Raw genomic sequence first — 12,423 nt, forward strand, 5'->3', positions numbered from 1 at the left:
ATATATCATTTCAATTATGATATCAAATATTTGTGAAAACATCCTAGGAACCCTGTTGCTAATTGTCAATATCCAGCTGTGGGATTGATTTTTATGGCATGTTGACATACTGCTCTAGTTTTATCTTTCTCCAAAGCAACAACAGCATAGAACACAATGCCCATAAGAAAGGCCAACATGCCAGCTGCACACTGTGTGTGCTTACAACAGACATTGGAGGCCAACACAAAAGTGGACGAGGTCATGGCTGAAAAGATACCAGCATGTAGTGAACAATGTTTGCTGACAGCCTAAGAGGCCGAACAACCAACCTGAAAATGTATTCACCAGTAGCATGCACTGAGGGCCTTCAAAAGTCATTACTAAAAGCACTGAGTCTGACCCGCATTCAAAACTTACATGAAATTGAAATTGTCTTTTGTCTTTTCCAGCAGTTTCCAGCCATTGGCCCAATCCGATTTCAGTTTATATTTGTTGTCATATAATTGTAAACTTCCCAGAGCCTTTATATTCCGGATTGTTGCCTAATGCCAAAGAGACACAAATGATAAAAAAAATAAAATAAAATTTAAACCAATATTAGCTAATCACGTCAGATTCATTCAACAGAGCTAGCTAGAAGGCTAGTGATGTCAGCATTTTTAGCTACATTACGTGAAGCCTGTGACTGAATAAGAAAGAGAAGCCAACTGTCAAGGTAGACTTTTGAGGATAAATTGGACAACGCTTGTAGCTGGCCATTTTGTTTCAACCTGGTAAAGGATTTATTCGCTAACAACTAAGTATAGCTTGCTAGCTAGCTCTGAACATACCAACACAGCTAGCAAAAGAGTGTGGAGTTTGTTGATAAATAAGCATCTCCACTATTAAGTATTTTATTTCAAATGAATTATTTGTCAACAGAGTCTGTGTGTTAGGAAGTGTGGGGTTGCGTTACTGAGGAAGGCCCACGTCTGCCACTAATATCCATCCAGTCATTTTCTATTGCGTTTTGTCCTCATTAGAGCTGCAGTCTATCCCTGCGGCCAAAATGATCCAGGATAGGTTCCAGCCCTCCCGATGGACACCTCACATGTATTTGGCCTCTAATTCAGTGACATCACTTTTGTTCACACAGTACTGTATTCCATATTAAGTGCTCCGAGTACAATACATGCTCAATCTCCTCCCCGTGCGCACACACTACGTGTTGCTGCAGCTGTTTTGCTGGAATTCTTCCGTGAACTTGAAAAATTTTCCTCGGAAATCCGCGGCCCCCTTTTCATTTCCCACCCTTTGGAGCGGATTAAAAAATGTGGGATCTCGAAAGTAAAAGGATTCCACACTCCACAAACAGCAGTTTAAAAAACAATTGTTGGCGACAACAAAATGTTCTGGAATTGATATCGGAAATTTCCTAGAATTGTTTTGGTTATTTCTAGGAATCTTACATGACACGAAAGACTCACTGGACACTAAATTAGGTACTCAATCAAATAGGATCCACCACAAGAGCAGCACAATCACAATAAAAAAAAAACATTGTTATATTATGCAGATGTATCTAATATTTGTTCCAATTAGTATTTTGTTTGAAGACATTAAAAATTCTCATTTTTGATGATTGTATACACTTCAACCTCATCTACCAACTAGTTCAAATATTTTTGAAATAAAAAATAATTAAATAGCTGACATTTTATCAATTATATTGCAGAAACTCAAGAAAAAAGAAGCTAATATTGGCTATTTGCCCCCCCCCCCCCAAAAAAAAAATAAACCCAAGTAATATTCATCTTAGAGTAAGTAAATTATATTGGTATTGTTGTTATTGTTTAAAAAAAAAAAACGTGACATAATCGGGTCAGAAGTGACTACCATTCATATTTAATGATAAAAAGGTTAAAAATATTATATATATATATATTATATTATATTTTGCATTGTTTAATTTCAACTGTGCATATTACGTAATGTGTTTTGACTCCCCCATCCCCCCCACCCCCCCCACCCTTTTTTTTTTAAGCTAAACTGTCTTGGTGTCAACAGCCAGCTGAACTCTTAAAACACAGTGTGCAGGCTGACCTGCAGTAACCTGAAAATGCACTTACAAGCCGCCAAGGAATTATGACATACTTAGTGGCCCATGTTTGTCCACCAAAACGTGATCGGCGTGTTCACATGAGTCATGATGCTTATTGCACTCTGTTATTGTTTGCTTGGTACAAATCGCTGTGTTTTTTTTATAATGTGTGAAGGACAAAAACAGATCAGTTCGTGGAAAATGAGTACTTTTGAATAAGTAATTGACCAAACATCGCCACTACATTAACTGCACTGTAACGCGCACGTCAGACCACACCAGATCATCATTATGCTTTTACAAGCTTTTACAGTGTCAGCCACTGACAGATGAACAAAATGCATTTAATTCAAACTAGTAAAATTTGACCTAACTTTCCAGCCATACCATTGCTGTTTTATGGATGTACTAACAATGGATATAAAAAGTCTACACACCCCTGTTCAATTTCCAGGTTTTTGTGAGACCAAGAATAATCATTGTAAAAATTCATACTGTTAATATGACAGATAAAAACAAAAATACATTACATCTATTGGTGAGGTGAAGTAAAATGACAAATAGAGGTTGCACAAGTGTGCACACCCGCTTGCAGAGATGTGGCTGTGTTAAGAATTAACCAATCACATTCAAGATCATGTTAAATGTGAGTCAGAACACTTTTGCCACTAATAAGTACATTTGATTAACTCCCCCACAAATTTAGCTGTTCTAGTAGGCTTTTCCTGCAACTTTTGTTTTCTAGCTGTAGCCTGACGGTTTTTGTTTTCCACGATAGGCATGGTGTCATTTTGGTGATGAGCAATGTTGTATTTGCACCAAACATAAATTTAGGAATCTGCCTCCATTTGGCACTTTAGCATGACTTTTGACGATCAAGACTAATGGTGGTAGTTAGATTATTATTTGTTTCCAGTAACTCTGTAATAATCTGTATTTGTGGACTTTTGCATTGTTTTGAGTAAAGAGTAGTCTTTTTGGCACACGTGTTTAAGAAAATGTACACTAACAGCAGCATGAGCAGTCAGAATATGTCATTTTCTGTCTTTATTAAACCACCTCGAGCTCTTTCTTAATACAGTGCACTGCAAATCAGTTGATAAATGCGCTCAACAGCAGGCAATGGAGACCCATCGGATCTCTCATTCAAACAGCTGGCACATTAAAGAGTAATCACAGAACAGCTTTTTATAATAATAAAAAATACAGACAACCAAAGCACGACAAAATATATTACAGCTTAATATACAAATATATAAATGTACATTCAATAAATACAATACGGTGTATTTTTGAGATGTATTATGGCTACGGGGTTTGGAAGGTCCATCACAAACTCCAGCGGCTTGCGTGTGTATTTTTAATTGCGGCAATTATGTAACTTGTGTGGCCTTTAAAAGTAAGGCTGCAATCTCAAAATGAGCATATATTTCTTTTTAATGTCTGCATGGAAGAAGACGAACATGTTTTAAAGTGACCTGTGATAAACAACCAACATCGAATCAAATGAACATAATTCCAAAATTCCAAATATAAAAGAGGGATTTTTAAAATGGTATTTACAAGACCAATTGTATTCAGTAGATAGTCAATAACTCTTTGGTCCCTGTTGATTGTTGGCAGTTAGTAGTTAGGGCAAAGGGACAAAATTTGCATTTTTTAAAGACAAACACTACAAAAATGTGCCTAAATTATGCCTGTCACCCTGAATAACTCAGCAAGAATTCAAACTTCATACAGGCACGGCAAATGTGTACAAACAACATACAGTAGGCATAAACAAATGATTGAAAAGAGAAATTGTGAGCACATCATCACTTGTGTAACATTTTTTTTCCAGGTCCAGAGTCATCTTGCATGTTTTAAGGTGTTGTGCTTGGATTGCCAATTCCCATGCAGTGTTGTGATTTTGTCCTTCTTTGGCTGTGCAAGTTGAGCAGGATGATGATGGCGATGCTAGCGAGGGTGCATGCGAGTGTTCAACTACATCTTCAAGCATCCTTCTGACCGAACAGACTCCCCTGCGTCTTCAACTTGTGCATCCTGCAGAAAGGGGAGGACAAAATAAAAATGGAAAACGTCAGCATTTTGAGAGGTTGCGCCAAAGAATGACTGGTATCCATATTTTTTTGCTTCGGATTAGGGATGGGCATGTAATCAATTCTAATGCTAATGCTAACGATAAATTCTAGACCTGGATTAATTTGATACTTTCTAACATTTGTACTGGAATCGAGACCAGATTTGGGTGTAATTTGGTTTGAGGTGCTAGATCAGACCCTCTGTTCCGCAGTTACAATTCCTATGATAAAGAACATCGCAATTAGGACAAATACACGACAATTAACCCCAAAACAGATGGTGTCATCTCTTGAACTTACAGTTTTTCTTTCCGACTCATGTTGTCTTCTTTGGACTTTACAAACTCCGCAGCTTTTCCTCCTCTGACCAGGTCAGTGAACTCTGCTTCCTTTGCACTAAAGATCACCCTAGAATGATAAAAATAATAATAATCATAATAAATTAAAGCTGCATTCATTGAGGATTTTCTTTCTACACAGCACAAACTTAAAGGGACTTACTTCGATTGGGTCTCCCCCGACTTGATTCGCAGCTTTCGGACGGAGAACTTGTTGCTGCCCCACCAGTCCGACCAACTGATTAAGGTGTCCTTCTCCCAGCGCAGATGGACGATCATCAGGTCGCCGATGTCCACGTCGGTGGTGATGAGGAAGGACATTGTGCTGTTGCCTATCATGACGGGCCTGCGGGAGATGGGGGCGGGGTTAGGCACATTCTAAGGTTAGCGCTCAGACGTCGTCGACAACTTGGAAGCAAGCGTAATGTTTACAGACGTTAACTTGTCGTCTTGATTTAGAGTCACGCTTGCAGCTTCTTTTTTTTTTAACCATGGCGGTATGCAATATAAATACACTTTTATTGACATATAATTTGCTTAAATTAAATATTATACCACTCATTTTATAATCTTTTCTTATTTAGTGTATTGTTGGCCCATGTGTAGTCATCACAGACAATGCAATATAATACATTTACTCTACATAGAGCATAGTATAGTTTTATATTATATTATTTATTCATGTATAGATTACCTTTAACTTTTCGTTTAGTTTTAGTTTTCTTCTTTATTTTTTAAATTTGTACAAAAAAATGTAAGTTATTTTTATTTAAAAATATGTTTTAATTTTTAATATACATATAAAATATTAAAATATATTTATTCATTTTTTTTAAATAATTAACAATACTGTATATTTAATAACATTTTTATTTTTTTATTTTATTTTTATATATTAGATTATATTCTTGCTACTGTTCACATTCACTTACATTTTTGCTATTCATATTTGCATACTATAGTAATAATTATTATTTTTATTTATTAAAAAAAATGAAAAATCTAAAAAAAATATATATATAAAAATGCTTTATTTTTAAATAATGCTACATTTAATAAAATGTGTATTTTTTATTCTATTTTTACTATAGTGTTATAGTTCATTCACATACATTTTGCTATTCACATTTGCTTACGGTGTATAACATAATGTACAGCTCCTATTTATACTGTGACTGTATATATGTACATAGATATTGTGGATTCTTTCATTAAAATCTAGTATTATTAATCATGATTAAGGCTAATTGAAAACAAAAAACGAACTTCTTCTTTTTTTTTAAGCAAAGTTAGTAGACAATTATGTGCCAACATTATTGTACATACTGAAGTATAACATACGTACAAGACAAAGGGGATGTCTTCTGTCTCTCCATGAGTTCCAAAAAGGGAAATTTTTACTGGCTGCTCTTTAAAAGTCAGGCTTTCCTTGCTGAACAGATGCATCTTCACTTGATAGTGGAAAACTAAAAAAGAAGATGCACATTATACATTACAGTTAGTAGAGTGCACAATAATGCCAACTCTAACGCAAATGTATCTCTTGTCATTTAAAATGAGAATAGCTTTAGCACAACTTTGAGAATACGGAAATAAACGTGCTTGCATAGGCGTCGCCTTTCCTATGCCAACCCCCAGTCTCTAAAATATCTAATCATGTGACCTCCTTAACAGTTGCAGCTTGATGTAGTGCCTGAAATAGCCTGCAATACTTGACTACAACCAGCAGAGGCGCTCTTGGTTAGCAGTAGTGTGATGACTAGCTGAAGGTCCAGTTTATGTTTCAAAACCTCTGCAATAAATCTGCAACAAACACCAGATAAAGACTATAAAACAATGTCTTTAAAGTTTTACACCACCTACATGCTTTAGGCATGTTAGAAAAAAATAGACTAAAATATACTTTATGTATTGTAGTGTTTGTGTGTGAAAATTGCATCATCAGTCACGATAAACCTGTAATAAAATGATCGCTATATCAACCCCAGAATTCCAATATATAGCAAGTGTTTTCATGGTAAAAAAAACAAACAAAAACAAAAAAAACAATAAAGGCTATACCAAAAAAATTAACAGCAAACAACACTTCCCGTTGTTTACCTTTGTAGGGCATCAATTTCCGAGTCTTGAGGTACATCTTGACACTGCGCGCCATGCGGAGCTTGTTGATGTTGTAGCCGATCTTGTTGCAGCGGTTCTTGCGGCAGCTGAGGCACAGGCCCTTGTAGAAAGCCTCGCGCGAGTTGCAGCGGAAGGCCATGCTCTGCTGCTGCATGTTGAGCAGCGAGTCGATGAACAGGTGGATGGAACGCTCGTGGGAGCACTTGACCAGTTGGTCCACGTCTGCATATGTCACACACGCACATATAGAACATATGTGTTATTACGAATGGCAGTAAGGTACAGATTAGCAAGATGTAGGATTTGAAAAAATTGTAAGAACCCATACAAAAATTGGCTCTGTGTTTTTTGCTCCATCCAAAGGGTGAAAAAAAAAAAGTGCTTCAGATTAATGGTAAATTCAATAAAAAATATTCAGTCTTTCCATGTACGCTGATTTTTGCATGACAAAAAAAAAACTGTTAAAGTGGCACATCTTGACAGAGAGACAAAGATCTTAAAGTTCGGTTGTTAGTGGAAGTTGATGTCCACTTCTGGTGCATTTTTTTCAAATTGAAATAATATGCAAGCAAATGTATTTTTAAGGCGGATGTAGTTTGAAACGATATTCAAATATTGTGGGATCAGGGCTTGTGGCATATAAAAATGCAATTTCTGGAAGTATAGCAATAGAAAGATAAAAGAAAATGGCCATTAAATTTATGCAATTTTAAGGGAAAATGCTATATTGTGATATATAATTATTCAAAATTAACTATCATTATTATTTATTTATTTATTTGTAGATATTCAAAGCGCCAGTGGTATGAGTTCTTGGCATCGTTGACTACTCAAGAATTGAGTACCCATACTGGTATCGGTCTTAAAAAAAAAAAGTGTTGTTGAACATCCCTAATACTACAGGAACTTATTAAAAACTTTTTTCAGTCCTCTGCCAAGGACGAGCAATAATCTCTTCTAGTTAAGTGATATTGTCCTGTTTTCATGTTTTTATTTATTTAAATAATTAAAAATTCATTTAAATGCGGAAGATAGTGTCTCACTCCAGTCCTCTAGGTGGCAGTAATGTGTAATAGAAAGTGGTTAAACCCCTTACAGGAAATGATTGTATAATTTGAATTTCTATTATCCAGATCCAAGATCCAGTCTGATTCTTGGAGGTAACAAAAAAACAAAAGCTTTTTCTCATGACTCAAAAATTCAATCCGATTTCGAGTGCTTGTACATTTTGTATAAAATCCGACTTGATACCCATGAGAACAGCTACTTTCAGATTATGTCAGTCACGTTTTTGCTGTGTTTGTTTAATACTATACAGTTAAGGGAGCGAAGCAGCAAATCATCAAACAAGACTTTCATCTCGGCACGAGCCAAACCACGCCTGTGTGATCGACTGTAATTCTTTATGTTAAGAGACCGGAGGGCAAACATGTCTCGATTGTGCAAGTGAAGCCAAAATGTTGGTGCGATAAAATGTATAGCTTAGCTATTGTTTTTTTTGGAAGACAATCTAAGCGCTGTCATTGTTTCCACAGCTGGAACCATATATGCGATGGATTGAGCTTTAGCATGTAAATATTGTGCATTATGGGTAAAAATGTAAAGAAGCTTATGATCTTAATCCAAAACCGACATGCACGAGTGGGGCGACTACATACTTTGCAGGCCCTTGATGCCTTCCAGCGCAATCCCCCTCAGGGTGTTCTGAATGTCACAGCCCGGCTGGAAGGTGCCTCCGTTGGGGTAGATGTCGATGTGGCCCACGGGTTTCTGGATGCCGATGCTTTGGCCCGGCGAGCCTCGCGTGTTGGTGTGCAGGACGTCCACGAACTGGGCGTCGTCTCTGGACAGCGTGTTCTGGGCGTCGGCGTGCTCGAATGTGGGACCGGCGGGATCCAGTCCTGAAACGGTCACGTTACGGCGTTACATAGATAACATTGGCGGTTGCTTTGACCTGTTTTTCAGTCTGGAGAAGCCAACTTAAGGGCGGAGAAATGGACAATTATGGTAAGCGGGTTAGAGGTTTTAAAGCTGGAACAACTGGCAAATAAAGGATTGGGCCTGCTGGCTGGCACTATAGGGCATACATTTACAGACTTGGAATGTCATAGCCGGCAGATTATATTTCACTGGTATGCAGCGTTAGCAAAATTATTGCTTCCAGCAATGTGTTGATTTACACACTTCATGAGGCACTGGTGTAAAAATGGCCATTACACAAAGATAATAATGCTCAGTTTTGATTGACACTATAACACTCTAAAAACAGTTGGGTCAAAAATAACCCAACTATGGGCCAAAAATGGACCGATCCTCTACTTGGGTCAAGTTGACCCAACTTTCTGGGTTGTTTTATACAAAATGACCCCATTTTTTGACACAAGTAAACCTTTGACCTATTTTTATTAGTCGTTTTACGCTGAAAGGCCAATTTTTTGTCTCAAAGTTAGGACAAATTGACATATAAAGTGGATCGGTACATTTTTTTTACCCACAATTGGGTTACTTTTTGACCCAATTGTTTTTAACGTGTAGAAAATGACAACAGGGGAAATTCACCCTCATTCATTAGCAGTGATTGTCGTGTTGAGTTCACCTGTGATCCTGCTGATCTTGCGGTCGGTGAGGTCCCCGGCAATCCCGGCCACGTGCGCCCCCAGACTGTAACCCAGCAAGTGGATCCTGTCCCAGGGCATCTGCAGCTCTTTCTGAACGAGTCACAATAACAACAAACATGCTGAATGTCTTACATCTAATAGACACACACGCTTACATGAGGATTATAAATTAATAACTGGCGGTACAAGGTCCGAACGGCCATATGGCCGCCTGTGTTTATAAGCCTTAATGTTGTTTGGAATGTAATCAGGGACATGAGCATAATAATCCTTTCAAATACTTGGAATGTCAACACTAGTCCATTATTGGGGTCTTTTAAAAACATTCCTTTGTTCTAAAGGCAATGTATTGTTTTGATCACCATTTGCTTTTTTGTTTGTTTGTTAGGTGATTACACAAAATATTTTTGTAGCAGTGCAACATGTGCTGAAGATTACATTTATAGTTCTTTTAACTTTTGTTAGGATTGTTGGAATTTGCTACGTGATAATATATATATATATATATATATATTTTTTTTTAAAGAGGTGCAATCCAGTTGTCTTCCGTCATTGTCCTTAGCCAGGAAGTAGCTTGCTAGCTAAGAACCCGACAATTATCTTTCCACTTTTTTTTGTTGGGAAATTTACTTTCAGTTTTGGCCATCTAAGTTACATCACCCCCACCCGAGAATCAAAATGCTACAGTTTGTTTATTTGACATTATTGTCCATGAATCTGGAAGTAGCATATGCTAACATAAAAACAACCACAATTATGACACTCTACTATTCATTTTGAAAAGCACATCTACTACATTTCTTTTTTTTCTTTTTGCCAGAAAAAAAAAACGATCTTGGTATCTTCTTCTAAATATATGTTTTATGTCCTGCTCCAAAAGGGAGAAAGTAGTCTGATAACAAACTGTGAACCTCGCTAAACCAGGAAGTACAGAAGCTAGCTAGCTAGCTAGCTAACAAACAAACACAAATAGTGCTTCATGTCTCGTTTTAAATTACTTTTCTTTTTTTGCCATATAAATCCTAATTGGAACTGTTTGAACTGCCACAAAATACAAAATGATTCACTTGGGTTACGTTGTCATTGTAGGACGGAACTCCATCTTAAAATGAGGAACCCCTGTATAGTTATTATTAATAGTTTTCTTTGCTGATAGGGCTTAGTTAATTGCTTCATAGTGAGAAAATGTAAGTTCATTTTTTTTAAGCCAAGTTTATTTTATTTAAGTCAAGTTTATTAATTTATTTATTTTAACCGAATGGCCCCAATGCAAAAAAACTGAACTTCATTTAGGTGATTTCATGTCCCCCCCACCATTTAAAACACTGGTGAACTCACTTGTATCCAGGTGACAAACTTGGCCACGTCTCGGCCCACCAGCTTGGTGTAGGCCGCGGAGGTCGTGTAGTGCTGGCTGGCGCGCGTCAGCCAGTCCACCACGATCACGTTGGCACCGGGCACACGCTCGTGCAGGGCCGACACCAGCTTAGGCACCCAGCTCTCAAACATGCCTGTCACCTATAACAACACATATGTGCACTAGTGAGGTTGATTTGAAACCGATTGGATTCAAATTTATCGAATAATGAGATTTCCTGTAACTACAGGTGGCTAGCAACCAGTCCAGGGTGTACTCCTTTTCTCACCCAAAGTCAGGCTTCAGCTCACCCGTGACCCCAATGAGGACACAATAGAAAATGGATGGATTTCCCAACAAACCTCACCAAGCAGCAATCTATCCGGTCGGACGACATTCCGATAGAGCCTAATTCCACATGTTGGGGTCAAGAGGTGCTTTATTTGTGAACGTGCACGTACCGTCCAGCCATGGATGATAACAAACGTCTGCATCTGCGCGTTGAACTCGCATTCCTGGATGGTGTCGGGCCTCCCGGCCACAATGTAGCACATGTCATCATCTGGAAATTCGGCCGTGCGCAGGGAGAATTTGGACACGATGTCTGTGTAGTCGTTGATCCACTCTGTGGTGGTAGCGGGCGGGGAGGTGGGGGTGAAGCTGCTGTTCACTGTTGCAACACACACACACCCACACACATAAATGTGAAAGGTCATAAGGGCATAAAAGGCTTGCTTAGCGCATACATTAATAATATGGTCCAACTTATTTAGGGTCATTATTATATACTTTCAACTTTTTTTTCTTTTGCAAAATACAACAGAAAAACACATATTGCCATTAAATACTTCCGAATTGGGAATCTCCTTATTTTTAAAATGTAGATCTGCATGTAGGTGCATAAAACAAAGACTATGTCGCCCCCTTTTGCATTTAAAGCACACTTACCACAGAATAATTTTACTTTCATATGGCGAATAGATTTTTTTTTTTTAACTATATTTTAACATGTCTTTTATTAAAACACATGCCTTGTGATCTATTTTCATACTTTACATGTTAAATGACTGCGTGGATGTTCTCCCAAATGATTATCTATTTTTTCTTTCTTTTTTTTTTTACATGAAAGGTCCCAGAGGCAGGCTTTACTTAATGCACATATGAAGGTGATCGTATGAGATGACTTGAAGACCTGCAGGCGTGTACGTTTCAAGATTTTAATTTTCAAGATTATTCTCCGGCAAACAGCCACATTTAATTAATCAATCAATTAAGCATCATATCAAACATTTAATTAATTGTGTGCTTATAATATTTAGGTATGGTGAAAAAGGAAATCAAAAGTACTGATTTTGTCGTTCTTACCAAACACAGTGCTGCTGGTGAGTTCAGGGTCCGAACAAAAAGTGGCAAAGATTTTCCCCAAAAGTATCCAAGCAGTGAAAAAACGTATGTTTTCTTTTCCCATATTATTAAAAGTTGGTCCTGTGAGGTGTCTTAAGTAGAGTTGGAGGATCGGCATCCGACTTTTAAAACAGAAATATAGTGGCGTCGTATACACGCGGCGTTAAGTTTCTTTACGGTCTGTCACGGTTGGCGCTCCTAAAGTCATCTTTAAGAGTGGCTCATTTGCATATTACAACGGGATTGGACGTCGGTTTAGGGGCGGGGTTTCCCCAAGGGTCTCTTCTCAATAGAAAGGTTGACCATTCACAGTTTGGAACGCTGCAGAGTACAGTACGCTGAAATAATAGTTATGGTTAGTCTCATTAATGTTTTCTACAAACCATACGAGTTTTAGGCATAAAATATAAACAGGTGCATTAAAAAAATTGCACTAAAGTTT

The 12,423-nt window shown here is 37.6% G+C and overlaps 1 protein-coding gene across 1 annotated transcript; it reads right to left on the reverse strand.

Annotated features, from left to right (window-relative positions):
* Positions 1 to 3,079: 3,079 nt before the first annotated feature.
* Positions 3,080 to 12,178, reverse strand: lpla (lipoprotein lipase a). Its single transcript, XM_077585085.1, has 10 exons — positions 11,943 to 12,178; positions 11,039 to 11,247; positions 10,559 to 10,738; positions 9,199 to 9,310; positions 8,261 to 8,503; positions 6,582 to 6,824; positions 5,827 to 5,947; positions 4,645 to 4,827; positions 4,444 to 4,551; positions 3,080 to 4,105 (listed from the first exon to the last, which is right to left on the reverse strand). Exons 1-10 carry the CDS (start codon positions 12,097 to 12,099, stop codon positions 4,054 to 4,056), a joined length of 1,608 nt encoding a protein of 535 aa, XP_077441211.1. The 5' UTR covers positions 12,100 to 12,178; the 3' UTR covers positions 3,080 to 4,053.
* Between the last annotated feature and the right edge of the window lie 245 nt (positions 12,179 to 12,423).

Source organism: Vanacampus margaritifer, chromosome 13 (genome assembly GCF_051991255.1).
Source record: "Vanacampus margaritifer isolate UIUO_Vmar chromosome 13, RoL_Vmar_1.0, whole genome shotgun sequence".
Taxonomy (NCBI): domain Eukaryota; kingdom Metazoa; phylum Chordata; class Actinopteri; order Syngnathiformes; family Syngnathidae; genus Vanacampus; species Vanacampus margaritifer.

Excerpts from the sequence above, each read along its gene's own strand:
- lpla (XM_077585085.1), bottom strand. The coding sequence starts at position 12,099 with ATGCCGATCCTCCAACTCTACTTAAGACACCTCACAGGACCAACTTTT. Across the intron at positions 11,248-11,942 it reads CACCAGCAGCACTGTGTTTG|TGAACAGCAGCTTCACCCCC; the intron begins GTAAGAACGACA and ends GTGTTGCAACAG. Across the intron at positions 5,948-6,581 it reads GAAATTGATGCCCTACAAAG|TTTTCCACTATCAAGTGAAG; the intron begins GTAAACAACGGG and ends CTTCTTTTTTAG.